General features: G+C 40.2%; 1 protein-coding gene across 1 annotated transcript in view; it reads right to left on the reverse strand.

Annotated features, from left to right (window-relative positions):
• Gclm (Glutamate-cysteine ligase modifier subunit) overlaps positions 1-15,057 on the reverse strand; it is a 36,468-nt gene that overhangs the window by 7,127 nt on the left and 14,284 nt on the right. Inside the window, exon 4 of the mRNA XM_076194197.1 lies at positions 12,859-12,973. Within this exon, the coding sequence (XP_076050312.1) occupies positions 12,859-12,973 (115 nt within the window). The remainder of the gene's footprint in view (positions 1-12,858; positions 12,974-15,057) is intronic.

The following is a 15,057-nucleotide window of genomic DNA, read 5'->3' on the forward strand; positions in this document are numbered from 1 at the left end:
CACCACGAGCATATAATACTAGGTAAATGTACTGTTCCAGTTCAACCAATATCACCTAAGCTATTCCATGTATTTATGCATCTACCGTATATGGAAAACTGTATTTCTTCACATCTTTTCGACATGTGGTTTTTCTTAATTTGTTCCCATGACCTCTTAAAGCCTTCCCATCTTTAATCCAGATCTTTTGTGTTAATGTAATCTTTCCCTTTCAGTGACCTGAATACTGTAATATGACCTGTCTCTCTGTATTCACCTAGTTGTACCGTACTATACAGGAAGGGAGCTATGCTCATAGTGACCCATCTTTGTATCTTTCAGCATCAAGTTTGTTCTTCAATTTTTGAATAGTATTTGCACACACTGTTGCCTCATCTAATTTATTCCAGATATCCACCACTCTGTGGGAAGCTATTCTTTTTAAGATCTCTTCTATAACTATCTTTTTTGAGTTTCTTTTTATGTCCTCTTGTTTTTCTCTAGTCCCATTTTAATAATCACCTCTATCTAGGACTTCAATTCCTTTCATAATTCTATAAATAGTCAGTAGATCTCTTTCTTCTTCTTTGCTTACTTTCCAAAAAATTACAGAAATATGCATACAAGCAAATTTAGGTACACACCCCAGCAAAACATTAGAGGGGATATCTATGAACACACATAAAAAGCTGGTACAACAAAAGGTGTAGTGAGGCTAAGGATAAAAGAGACAAAGCTTGGAAGAAATGGAAAATACACAAGAAAACAAATGGCAAATGTACATCAAACTAAGAAATGAGTATGTAAAAATATGCAGAGATGAAAAGAGAAACTATGAAAAAAAGAAAGGAAAATGCAGGGAAGAACCCACACTATTTTACAGGTATGCAAATGGCAAACTGAAGAACAAACAAGAAATAGAAAAGCTGCATCAAGGTAAACATGAATACACAAAAGAACTGGAATTGGCTGAAATTATGAACCATTTCAAACCAGTATTCACAATAGAAAACTCACCTATCTGTGAGGAAATAGAGAGAGATCCCCCTCAATGAAAGAAATAATTGTAACACAAAAGGAAATCAGCATCCAAATCAAAACCCTTGACTTCAGAAAATCATATGGTCCAGACGGAATTGCAAATTGGATACTGAAAGAATGCATGGAAGAATTAACAGACAAAATATACAATATAATTAAATTCTCATTTAAAGAAGGAAAAGTGCCAAAGGACTGGAAGAAGGCAAATATTGTACCAATTCATTAGGGAGGAAACAAGGAAGACCCATCAAATTACAGACCGGTCTCCCTGACAAGCACAGTAATAAAAATTTGCGAAAAGGCCATCAAAAATAGATGGGTTAAACATTTGGAAGAAAAAATTATACTGAATCCAAATCAATTTGGATTCAGACAAGGAAGATCATGTACAACAAACTTGATCTGCTTCTACTCAAGATTAATAGACATAATACAAGAGAGAGATGGTTGGGCAGACTGTGCCTTTCTGGACCTACAAAAGGCATTTGATAAGGTACCACACGATAAACTAATGAGGAAGATAGAGTCAATAGGTGGCATCAGAGGAAAATCATTGGAATGGATGAAAGACTTCCTGACTGGGAGGAAAATGAGAGTAGTAATTAGAGACAAATTCTCATATTGGGAAGAAATGATAAGTGGTGTCCTGCAGGGATCAGTACTGGCCCTGATCATGTTTGCTATATACATAAATGACATGGACGAAGGAGTAGAGTGTTATATCAATTTCTTTGCAGACAACGTAAAAATACTAAAAGTAAAAACGGAGGAGGATTGCAACTCATTACAACAAGACTTGGACAACATCTGGAAATGGACTCAAAAGTGAGAAGTGAAATTCAGTATCAAGAAATGTAGTATAATGGAATTTGGAAAAAGTAAAAACAGAATATCGAGAGATTATAAATTTGGCGAAGAAGAGGTAAAAAAAAAAGTAAACTCGGCGAAAGACCTTTTGGAGTGATGATCAGCAAAGACATGACACCGGATAAGCACGTTAATAAAATTGTTGGAGAAACCTATAATTTATTGAGGTCAATAAAAATGGCATTTGCCTATGGATGAGGAAATGATAAAAAAAAATTTACTCACTAATAAGACCAAAACTCGAGTATGCAGCAACACAATGGACAACATTTGGACAAAACAAAGAAACTAATACAACAATATACAAACAATGCATACGCTCAGTGATGAATTATGCGAGTCCTGCATGGGCTCCTAATCTCAGTAAGACACACCACAGCACCCTTCAAATCATACAAAACAAAGCCCTAAAAACAATTACAGGCTGCACAAATACAACACCTACAGACCATTTACACCATGAAACAAAAGTCCTCAAAGTCAAGGACCACCTCGACATGAGAGGCACACAAACACTTGCCGCAGCCACCACAAACACATCACACCCACTACACTACAAAGCAGAACACCTGCACACACCAAGAAACATTAAAACAACACCCAAAGACCTGTATCACACACAGATACTCTCTTCTCTTCCTCCACAACCACCAAATACCAGCCTCCAGAAACATATTCATAATCATATCACTCACCGCTCCATTAACACACCGAAAGACAACACACTGCTGCATGCCAGAACCCTGATATCCACCCCTCTGAATCCTCTCTCCCACGAAAGGACAGAGTCCACCTGGCCAGACTGTGGTGCGGCCACCACCCAGCACTTCTAAGCTACCAGAAGAGGCTGGATGACCGCATTGTGAACAGCTGCCCAGGATGTAACACTTCACCCCATACCATACAACACATAATGGAAGACTGCATTATACACAATCATGCATGCAAACAACACAACATACACTCTATAGAGGATTTGTGGGAAAACCCAGTTTCGGCTGTGGCATTCCTTGGGGAGACGGGACTGCTCGGACAGTCTAGGGAACGACAACAACAACAACAAAACCTCAATACAAACATTACTATTGAAAAATTACAAGCCATAAATAATCTTTTACATCATAATGGAAATCTTATATCAGTGGTTCCCAAACTTTTTTTTTTTAGCTTTACAATTTTACATACTAAGTTAACATTAATCTTAATGCCAAGTACTGCAATGTTTTCTTGATTTTCTGATTTTCTTTTAGCCCTCCATTACCCCTAGAAGTTTGTTAAATGACCCCCCAGGGGATAATTTACCCCCTGTTTGGGAACCATTCCCTTATATCAATGTGTCAGAAGAAATACAAATGTCTTGTACGTATATATATATATATATATATATATACCATTGGCTTTTCCCCCCTCTCCACTCCCATTCACCACCCTTCCCTCCCTCTTTTCTTGGTTCCTCTTGGATGACAGGTCATCCCTGCATCTCGCCCACTGCTCTGGGTCAGAAACAATGAAGCAAGACACAGCACATCCACAGCAAGGCTGCTTCATTTAATCAGCGACTCCCCTTCTACATCCCCCTAATGCAGAAAAAGAGAAGACGGGGAGATATCCATTTGGGCTATGTGTAAATATTTTTTCACACAAACTCCCTCACCCCATCCCCCACCCACTCCCTTTCATGCATCATGGAATCATCAATACACAACCATTCTCCATTCACCCCTATCTTCTGTATTCTCCCTTCCTCAAAAGACATTCCCTTCTTTTCCAATGCTCCGTTTACCCCATCCATCCATCTCATCCTTGGTTGCCCCCTCATGTTCCCTCCCTTCATCTCTGCCTTCCACACTTCTTTTACTAATCTTTCTTCACTTATTCTTGCCATGTGTCCAAACCATCCCAATACTCTTCCATCGACCCTATCTCCCAACTCCCTTTCCACCCCCGTTCTCATCCTCACCTCCTTGTTTCTTACTCTATCTACCTCTTACATACTTCTCAGGCATTTCATCTCACATTTAAACTCTTCCTCTCTTATGTTCCATGTTTCTGCTCCATACAGTGCTGTCAGCACAATCACTCCTTCATAGCATCCATTACCAAATGTCTATTTCTCATTACACTTTTCAATCCACCAAGGTATTTACTTGCTCCTCTCAATCTACATTCTACCTCCACCTCCACTTCTCCCTTTCACACTATATTCGCACACAAGCATCTAAAGCCTTCCTCCAGTCTCTCTCCCTTAATACTCACTTCCAGTCTGCTGTCACTCTCTCCCCTTGTACATCTCATCACCTTACTTTTGCCCACATTTATCTTCAACTTTCTTCTTTTGCACAACTTCCTAAACTCTGTCACTAACTTCCTCAGTCCCTTCCTTTCATCCTGCCACAAGCACAGTGTCGTCAGCAAACAACAACTGGTTTACCTCCCAATTTTCTCCATTTTCTATAACCATCTCCAATCCCTGGCCCATTACCTTTGCGTTTACCTCTTGCACCACCACATCCATGTATAAATTGAACAGCCATGGAGACATAACACATCCCTGGTGAAGTTCCACCTTTTCCTCACACCATTCACTCTCTCCATTTCTAATTCTAACACAGGCTCTACTGCTCTCGTAAAAACTCTTGACTACTCTTAACAGCTTTCCTCCTATCCCATATACCTGCAATCTCACAGTGCCTTCCTGTCTACCTTATCATAAGCATTTTTCAAATCCATAAAGGCCGCCCCACCCCCAAAAGAAAAAAAAAATCCATACCTTTTCCTAAAGCTTTCTCACATATCTCTTACCACAAAAATCTGGTCTATACAACCCCTATCTGTCCTAAATTCATAATATTCCTCACCAATTACTCCCTCTGTTCCTCTCCTATCCTCTCAATCAAGACCCTCCCATAAGCCTTCCCAACTACACTAAACAATCTGATCCCTCTGAAACTACTACACTTACACTTGTCCCCTTTTCCCTTGTAAAGTAGAACTACACAGGCACTCCTCTAGTCCTCTGGCACTCAACCAGTTTTTAAATAATAAACACTCTCACCAGCCAGTTCACCATCATTGTACCTCCCTTTTTTAGGTACTCTGCATAACACCCATCTAACCGAGGTGCCTTACTTTCATCATTTTAATAACTGCTTTCACCTCAATTTTTCTTATTTCTTCTCCATTTTCTTCATCCAACACAGTTATTTTCTTAGCACTTTCCTCTACAACTGTTTTTCCATCCTTATTCTTCTCCACATTTAGCAACTCCCTAAAATGGTCCTGGAGCTGCAACGTCTACGTCGTGGGACCACCCCCCAACCCCAAGAGTTGGGGGCCAATCAGCAGCAACCACCCCTGGCCATCAGCTCTACGCAGATGGCACCGATCCCCAAGGAGGAGCTACGCCTACCTGGGGGAGTACCACAATCCTTTTTTCCAACATACAATGTTACGTTTTTTCTGCACTGAGGGGTGATTTTCCGGCGATCACCCCTCTTCTTCTACTTTTAGCCGGAGATGTAGAGAGCAATCCTGGGCCCACCACAAAATACACATGCCCAACATGCTCTAAACCCATTACTTCGAGCAGACAGACAAAGGGCTCAGTTCAGTGCAAAATGTGCAAAAACTGGGCCCACCTCACTTGTACAACACTTGCTGACACAAACCAATACACAAACACTTGGACATGTTCTACCTGCCCTCCAGTAACCCCACTCCCACCTCCCCAACCACAGCCAACACCCTTACCCACTCCCAATTTCCCTTTGCCCTTACCCCCGATTAGTACTCCCCTTCCTTTGTCCCCGATCTCTCCTTTCCCCCCCTCTGACCCAGATCCTACACTTTCCCCACTACCACCCCAACCTCAACCCCAAACGACAACATACAACACATACAAAATCAACATATTACAACACAACATTGACGGTATTAACACTAAAAAACATGAACTTGAACACTTTCTTAAACAACACAACATACACATTGCGATTTTACAAGAAACAAAACTAAGACACTCACACAAAACACCATCATTTCATAATTACACCACCATCAGACAAGACCGGACTGACGGCAATGGCGGTGGACTCATCACCCTGATCCACCACTCCATCTGTTTTGTGGACACAAGTGCCACAACCAAAATTCTCCTCCCTACCACAGATAACACAACAGAAACCCAATCCATTCGTATCCGCACAGGCAACAATTCAACACTGACAATAGTTAACATGTACATTCCCCCCCAATCATCCCCCACAGTTCCAAACACCTTCAGACCTCAACTTAGCCAACTAACCTCAATCCCCAACCTGATCATGGGTGGTGACTTCAACGCCAAGTCGTCTGCCTGGTATGTCGACAACCCTGACACAGACAGAGGGCTTGATATACAGACTCAATTCGACTCATTGACTATCATGAACAACACGCATAATCATACACATATCCCATACCAAGCCCTCTACACTCCCTCCTCTCCTGATATCACCTTTTGCTCCCCCTGCCTAACCCCAACAACATCATGGAGAGTGGTCGGAGCCCTTGGCTCTGACCACCTTCCAATCATCATCACCACTAAAACAAGATGCACCCCAGCTGGCCACAGACACACTTACACCAATTACAAGAGAGCTAACTGGGAAGCCTTTACTGAAGAGACAGAACAACATTTTGAAACACTTAACAGTACACCAATCACAAACATAAACAATGCTGTGCACGCTTTTAATACAATCATACAAAACGCAGACAAGAGATACATCCCTAGAGGCAACAGAAAATCACACAACCCCAACTTCACACCAGAAATCCAAAGCCTCATCAGACAACGTGACACACTTAAACACGATACCCCCACACCTATCCCTCAAAACATAGCAGACCAAATACAAACACTAAACACTGTGATTGCCAATAAAATACATGAACAAAAAACACAAAATTGGCAAAACTTTATCAATACACTTGATCACAAAACAAACACCAGCAAATTGTACAAAACACTCAACAGCATCACACTATCCAACACTAACACTACACGCTCTCACGCAGCAATAATCACAACAACAGATAATCTACCCTCAAACAGACAACAAGCAAACGCACTCATACGTCATTTTGCACAGACGAGCCATCTTACATCTCACCCTGACGACCGACGCACCATTCGACGTAAGAAAGACTTCCCCACAGACTCAGACTATACACCCTTCATAGACAGTCAGACAAAACTCATAATGCATAATCTCAAGCACTCATCTGCCTGTGGCCCTGATAACATAAGCAACATCCACCTAAAACACATTGGACCACAAGGTATACACGCACTCACAAACATTGCAAACTACAGCTATTCACACAACACTATACCCGACATCTGGAAGCATGGTAAAATAATCACCATTCCAAAACCGAACAAAGACCCAACAATCCCAACATCGCACCGCCCAATCACACTTCTCTGCACCCCCTCTAAAGTCATTGAACGCCTAATACTTAAACTTGTCACACCATATATTCCCCTTGCTGACTCACAACACGGTTTTAGGCCACTACACTCCACAAACACTCTTCTGACAAACCTCACACAAAGAATTTTAGATGGCATCAATTCAGATAGGCCCCACCACAGAACACTTCTTATAACATTGGACATTAGTAAAGCTTTTGATGCTATCCCCCGCCACAACCTAACAAATAAAATATATAACACAGACATGCACAATAACACCAAAAGATGGCTGGCCAATTATCTGGCAGGCAGGAATGCTCATGTGTCATATAATGGCCAATCATCGCACATCAGAAACATTAAGAACGGAGTACCACAGGGCTCAGTTCTATCCCCCACATTATTTAATCTATACATGCATGACTTACCCACACCAGACACCTCAGAAATACAAATCTCTTCCTACGCAGACGACATAACAATCACATGCACACATCGTAACACAGACAAAGCTGCAGAAATAATCCAGCCATACCTTGACACACTCAACACATGGTTCATCACAAACAGACTCAAAATAGCTCCAACCAAATCTACAGCAACACTTCTCACCAACTGGACAAAAGAACACAAATACATACCTCATCTCTACATCAACAACACTCTAATACCACACACAAACACACCGAAAATTCTTGGTGTAACATACGATACATCCATGTCTTTCAAACAACACCTCACAAACATAAAAAACAAATGCACACCTAGACTTAACGCACTTAAGTCAATCACTGGAACAACATTTGGACAAAACAAAGAAACTAATATAACAATATACAAACAATGCATACGCTCAGTGATGAATTATGCGAGTCCTGCATGGGCTCCTACTCTCAGTGAGACACACCACAACACCCTTCAAATCATACAAAACAAAGCCCTAAAAACAATTACAGGCTGCACAAATACATCACCTACAGACCATTTACACCATGAAACAAAAGTCCTCAAAGTCAAGGACCACCTCGACATGAGAGGCACACAAACACTTGCTGCAGCCACCACAAACACATCACACCCGCTACACTACATAGCAGAACACCCACACACACCAAGAAACATTAAAACTACACCCAAAGACCTTTATTACGCACAGATACTCTCTTCTCTTCCTCCACAACCACCAAATACCAGCCTCCGGAAACATATTCATAATCATATCACTCACCGCTCCATTAACACACTGAAAGACAACACACTGCTGCATGCCAGACCCCCTGATATCCACCCTTCTGAATCCTCTCTCCCACGAAAGGACAGAGTCCACTTGGCCAGACTGCGATGCGGTCACCACCCAGCACTTCTAAGCTACCAGAAGAGGCTGGACGACCGTGCTGTGAACAGCTGCCCAGGATGTAACACTTCACCCCATACCATACAACACATAATGGAAGACTGCATTATACACAATCATGCATGCAAACAACACACCATACACTCTATAAAGGATTTGTGGGAAAACCCAGTTTCGGCTGTGGCCTTCCTTGGGGAGATGGGACTGCTCGGACAGACAGTCTAGGGAACGACAACAACAACAACAACAACTCCCTAAAATACTCTGTCCATCTTCTTCTTATGTCTCTTCCATTGTCATCTCTCCATCTGCATCTTTTACCTTTTCTTCACTACTTGATTCATCTTCTCTTCCTCTCTTGATTTCCTCCCAAACATCTTTTTAATTACTTTCAAAATTTTCTGTCATATTCTTACCCCATTTCACATCTGTTCTTCTCTTTGCCTCCTTTATCTTATGCTTTACTTCTCTTCTCTTTTCTTTATACCCCTTATATGATTATCTCGTCTTATTTTGTAACCACTCTGTGAATGCTCGTTTTCTTTTTTCTCTATTCTACAACCTCCTTTGCTTCCTCATCCCACCACTCACTACCCTTCCTTCTATTTCTTCCCATCCTCCTTGTTCCACACACCATTTTTGCACACCTTGCATCATGTTCCATGATGTGTCACTGACAAAGGACGTGGGCATCACACACAAAAGGATGCAGGTATGTCAAGCCTCATCTTGGCTGGAGCCACAGTGCCCACTTTTAACCCATTCAACTCCGATGACAAGATGTCTTGTCATTTGGTCAAATAAAACAAAAAATCATAAAACACCAAAATGTTTGATCAAACACCAGAAAAATATGACGTCAGTCCTCGCTTCGCTCGCAGCGAAGCGAGGACTGACGTCATATTTTTCTGGTGTTTGATCAAACATTTTGGTGTTTTATGATTTTTTGTTTTATTTGACCAAATGACAAGACATCTTGTCATCGGAGTTGAATGGGTTAAGTATATTGTAAAATGTGTAGGTTTACCTGAGAATGTAGCGTAAAATTTCTAGTTGTAGACATGAGTATCTTATTTTGTCATCCAAGTTGCAGGGGACTTGCAAGCTGATAGTGGAGGACTACACAATTGGAGCCTCCTGTCATCAGAGGTTAGAGGGCACGTAAATGAAGATAATGACACGAAGCAGAGCCTTCAATTCTACACCCCCATGCTTATGTGTTTTAGATGAGTAGAAGTTGATATATTGTGAGCCTTCTTCACACAAAAATAAAGAAACAGGTAAATTGTCTGGAGCTGGGCAGATGGTGATAGGATGGGTTTACAAAGGATTACAAAGGCAAAGCATGCCGACAGGAGACCTTTTGATCCATATCTAGGTCGGATGCAAAAAAAAAAAAAAAAAAAAAAAAAAAAAAAAATTAATAATAGATTAAAACTATAACAATGTAAATAACAATTGAAATACATAAATAAATGCATTGGTATAGTTGAATAACAAACAAACAGGTAAATAGTAAATGATAATAAATTGACATATAACTAATAATAAATGAAAATCAGACAGACAAATTATAACAAAACAAAAACAAATAATATAACATAAATTATAATAATTACAGCATCTTACTTAGGTATTTATCTAAATGATTCTTAAAGCTTCGAACTGAACTACATTGCACTACCTGTGCAGGAAGTTTATTCCATTCATTAACTACACGGTTGGCAAAGTTGTTTCTACCTACTTCCAAATTGAATCTATTTCCGGACAGTTTGAGACCATTGTTTCTTGTCTGATTCTCATTCAATGTGAAAATTTGGTCACTTTTGATGTTGTCAATTCCCTTTAAAATCTTAAAGACCTGTATCAAGTCACCTCTGAGTCTACGCTTTTTTAGGGAAAACAGATTCATGTGCTTAAGTCGATTTTCGTATGATTTATTTTTGATATTTGGAATCAGTTTTGTGGCTCGCCGTTGTACTTTTTCCAGTCTGTCAATGTCTTTAATGAGATTCGGTGACCATACGGAAACAGCATATTCCAAATGTGGACGAACTAACGATTTATATAGCTTGTTAATGAGTGATGGACTTTTGAAATCAAAAGATCGCGCAATCAATCCCAGAATCTTATTTGCTTTCTCAGAGGCTGAAATACACTGCTTGGATGATTTGAGGTCGTTACTGATAATTACGCCGAGATCTTTTTCACTATCCACTTTTGTTAACGAATTTCCAAATAACTTGTAATCGTACTTGCTGTTATTTTTACCTATGTGCATTACCTTGCATTTACTTGTGTTAAATTTCATTAGCCACTTTTCAGACCATTGCTGTAATTTATCTAAATCTTCTTGAATATCTAATTGGTTTGAGTGATCATTTGCCACTCCGCACAGTTTTGTATCATCAGCAAATTTGGAAACAGTAGATTTTAGTCCATGGTCTATATCATTTATATATACTATGAATAGAAGTGGCCCAAGAACGGAACCCTGAGGAACTCCACTTGCAACACTTTTCCATCCAGAAGTTTTTCCATTTAAAACAACTCTCTGTTTTCGACCTTTCAACCAATTACTAGTCCAACCTAATAGGCTACCACTTATTCCATGCAAAGCACAAAATAGCACTGGTATCATACAGCTGTGGTATGAAAAGACACGCGGACATTTTTGGGCCACCTTTTTTTGATTACCATGCTCGCACTCTATTCACACCCAACTTCATTGTAAGTAAAAGGCAAATTATAAGTTATGTACAAATTAAGTGATTGTGCTCCATCTTTTTTTTTTTTTTTTTTACCCCAGTGAGATTTAAATGATCTAAAAGAGGCAAAATTTATGTTCTTGAATCTGGATTGCAGGAACTGCTCAGGTCGTGATCTATGATTCGAAGCATCAACTCAAATACAGAGTCTAGTTTGTGACACCTTGTGACTCCCTCCTTGAAACATTCACACTTCCTCCTCCACTCCTAGTTCTACTCTATCTTTCACTACCTCCCACTCCTCTCTCAGCTTCTTCTTATACTCCTTTTCTTTCTCATCTAAGCAGTTTACTCTAAGCACATCCCTACCTTCTGCCCTTTTCCTCTTTCTCCATCTATCCTCATCTCTCAACTTACCTTCCACCAAAAAATTATCTGATATTCCCCCACTCTCTCCCCTTAGAACATGTACATCCAAAACTCTTCCTACTATTCTCCTGGTTACCACTATTTAGTCCATTAATGCCCTATCTACCACTCTACCATCCACCATCCTCTCCCATGTGTATTTATGCTTGAATTTCTTCCTAAACACTTTATTGCTATCATCAACTCTCTAGACACATCACCATCAACTCTCCACTACAATTTTTTCCTGGAATTCCATGCTTCCCAACCACTCTATCTGTTGGTTCCTTTCCTACCCTAGCATTAAGGTCTTCCAATTTCACTACATTGACATTTCTCCCTAAACCCTCTATGCACTCATTTAAATCTATCAAAAAGCCTCCCTTTTCTCTACACTCTTCTCACTACCAGGCCCATACAAAGGTCCATTTTCACCTTCATCCACATTAACCTTGAAGAAATCTCCTTCCACTCCACACCTTTATCTCTTCACTTAATATTATAGCCACCTCTTCTCCCCCTTGCCTTCTCTTCACTCCTGAGACCCTCCCAAACTTAAACTCACCCCTCCCTTTCAACTTACTTTCACTCACTGCCAACACATTCATTTTTCTTCTCACTGCCTATCTCTTCCCTTTTACTCTCATCTGTACCACAACCATGCACATTAAAAGACCCAAACTGTAGGGTTCTGGTTGGAAAACTCCCAGACCCTCTTATGCCTTTATATATATATATATATATATATATATATATATATATATATATATATATTGCCAATGCACATCTTTTATTGAACTAATCCTTGTTTTGAATTTCTATCCCATTTCTCTTTGGTATATGCTTTTCTACTACATTGTAAATTTTCAATTTCTTTAGTTTCAGAACAAATCACTAGTTATGATTTTCCAAATGGCTGCTTATCCAACACTGTCAGGACCCTAAATTAAATACCTCCCTCTTGGAATGAAGATCAGTGGGACATAAAACAAATTAATTTATGGATATTGGTCACATTCAAATGTCAAGTAATTACTACATACCTATTGGATCATTGTGAGTTAAAACTTGGACCAAGTTTTCTTTTGCAAAGCTGGTGAGATCTTCTGGTACAACGCAGCATGACGAAAGGTTCACCTGCACTGTTGATGGCTTCACCTAATTGGGTGAAGAAAAGGATGAATGAAAAAGTAGTCAAAACCCATCAACTCCCTCAACTGTATCAAGAGATACCCTGAGGGGCTGGTACCTGGTCTCCTGGCTGTGTCCAACATCTCTCCCGATCAACCTCAACTGTATGTCTTACACTTTTTCATGGATGGAAAGCTGACCACTGGCAACCGCTCCCCTCCCCCCAACTACTTTCAGTCAGTGTTATGGAAACATTCCCCCACTAATACAACACAGAAAACAGTTCAAAGTTTCTCCCTGGAGAGATCTGTGGGAGACCCAAGGACCAGTGCCAGCCACTGTGGAGCTGGGGGTTTTCCACCTAATGAAACTCATGGGAACAATTAATCAATTAAAGGTTAGTTTTCCCCATTTATTTCCTGTTTTCCCACTAAATGAATTTCTGTATTTTCCCCAGTTTTCTTTTTCTTTTGTTAGTCTTGTGATGTCTATGTTTAGTTGATGTAGCAGTTTTTTCTTATTCTGTCAATTTTGTTTGTGTTTTAGCATGTCTTTTTAGGTTGGCTATCTCTGGTATGTAGTAGGAGTTGTATTTTTTCATGCATCTTCCTCCTGCTGGTCTTCTGAATGACCACTGCTATTTCTTTCACTGCAGTGAATGGATGGGAACTGGTCTATGGCAAACACCTCCATTCTTATTTTCTATTTGCTTTTTTGTAGTTGATGGATGTTTTCTTAGAAGCAGATTTAATTTTCCCTTCTAGTTCTATGATGATCTTCATTGGGAACTTAGTGGTCTGATGGGAGGTCATGTAAAATTTCCTATATTGTTTATGTTTGTGGTGGAAAAGGAGATGGGAGATAGGGTTGATGAAACAGTGGGTGGTTTGGACACATGGAAAGAATGAGTGAAGAAAGATTAGTAAAAGAAGTGTGGAAGGCAGAGGTGGGTGGAGTGAACATTAGGGGATGACTAAGGATGAAATGGATGGATGGGGTAAAAGGGGCACTGAGCAAATCTGTTGTGGAAATAAGGGAGAAGACAGAAGATAAGGGTGAACGGAGAATGACCATGTATGGCTAATACTGTGATACATAGATGGAAGTGGGTGGGGGATTGGGAGGAGGGTTTTGGAGTGGTTATGTGTGACTGATATTTTGACGCAGCCCAAAGGGATTTCTCCCCGTATTCAATGTTACTGCATGAGGGGACAGAGAATGGGAGCTCGCCAATTAAATGAAATGGCCTTGCTGTGGATGTGCTGTGTTTTGATGCATTGTTTCTGACTCAGGGCGATGCAGGGAGGACCCATTATCCAGAAGGAGCCAAGATGAGAGGGAGGGAGGAGTGGTGAATGGGAGTGGAGTGGGTGGGGATGAAATGGGTGGGAGTGGAATTACACCTTTTGACTTTGGCTACCTCCCTTGTAAGGGGAAGCCTTTGGTATATGTATGTATATATGTTTATGTTTGGAGACAGGTGGCACATTATGTTAATGGATGTTGCTTGTTTATTCTGAGGAGGTTATCTGGTTTGGTGGTTGCTAGAATTAATTAGGTTTATGTTGCACAGTTGTTCAAATATTTTGTTTCCTCTTGGGTTTTCTGTTTGTGTGTTTATCTGAATAAGGTGGTGTGCATTCATATCACCTGCTGGTATGTAGTTTGTGAGTCGAGAAGTTGGTGTTGAGGGATGTAGTGGGTGGTAGATCACTATTTGTGATAGTGTAAGTTGTTTTCTATATCTGTATTTGGATTGTGATTATTTCAGTTGTGTTGTCTGTTTAGTGTCTTCAGTTTAGTTGGAGAAGGGTATACTGTTGTGCATTAGTAATTATGAGTTTATCCACTTTTGTAAGGAGGTGGAGCCCCTAGAAAAAAAAAGGCAAAAGCAAAGGCATAAGAGGGTCAAGGAGGAGTTTTCCAACCAGAACCCTATTTATGTCTTTGACTTTGGCTACCTCCCTTGTAAGGGGGAAGAGGCCCTTGGTAAATGTAATAAAAATGTACTGTCAGGTCCTCAATACAAAATAATAAGTTCAGATATATAGCATTCTTCAAAGTTGAATTGAATATATATATATATACATATATATATATATATATATATA

This window comes from Oratosquilla oratoria, chromosome 12 (assembly GCF_046742065.1).
Source record: "Oratosquilla oratoria isolate Oo_2021 chromosome 12, ASM4674206v1, whole genome shotgun sequence".
Taxonomy (NCBI): domain Eukaryota; kingdom Metazoa; phylum Arthropoda; class Malacostraca; order Stomatopoda; family Squillidae; genus Oratosquilla; species Oratosquilla oratoria.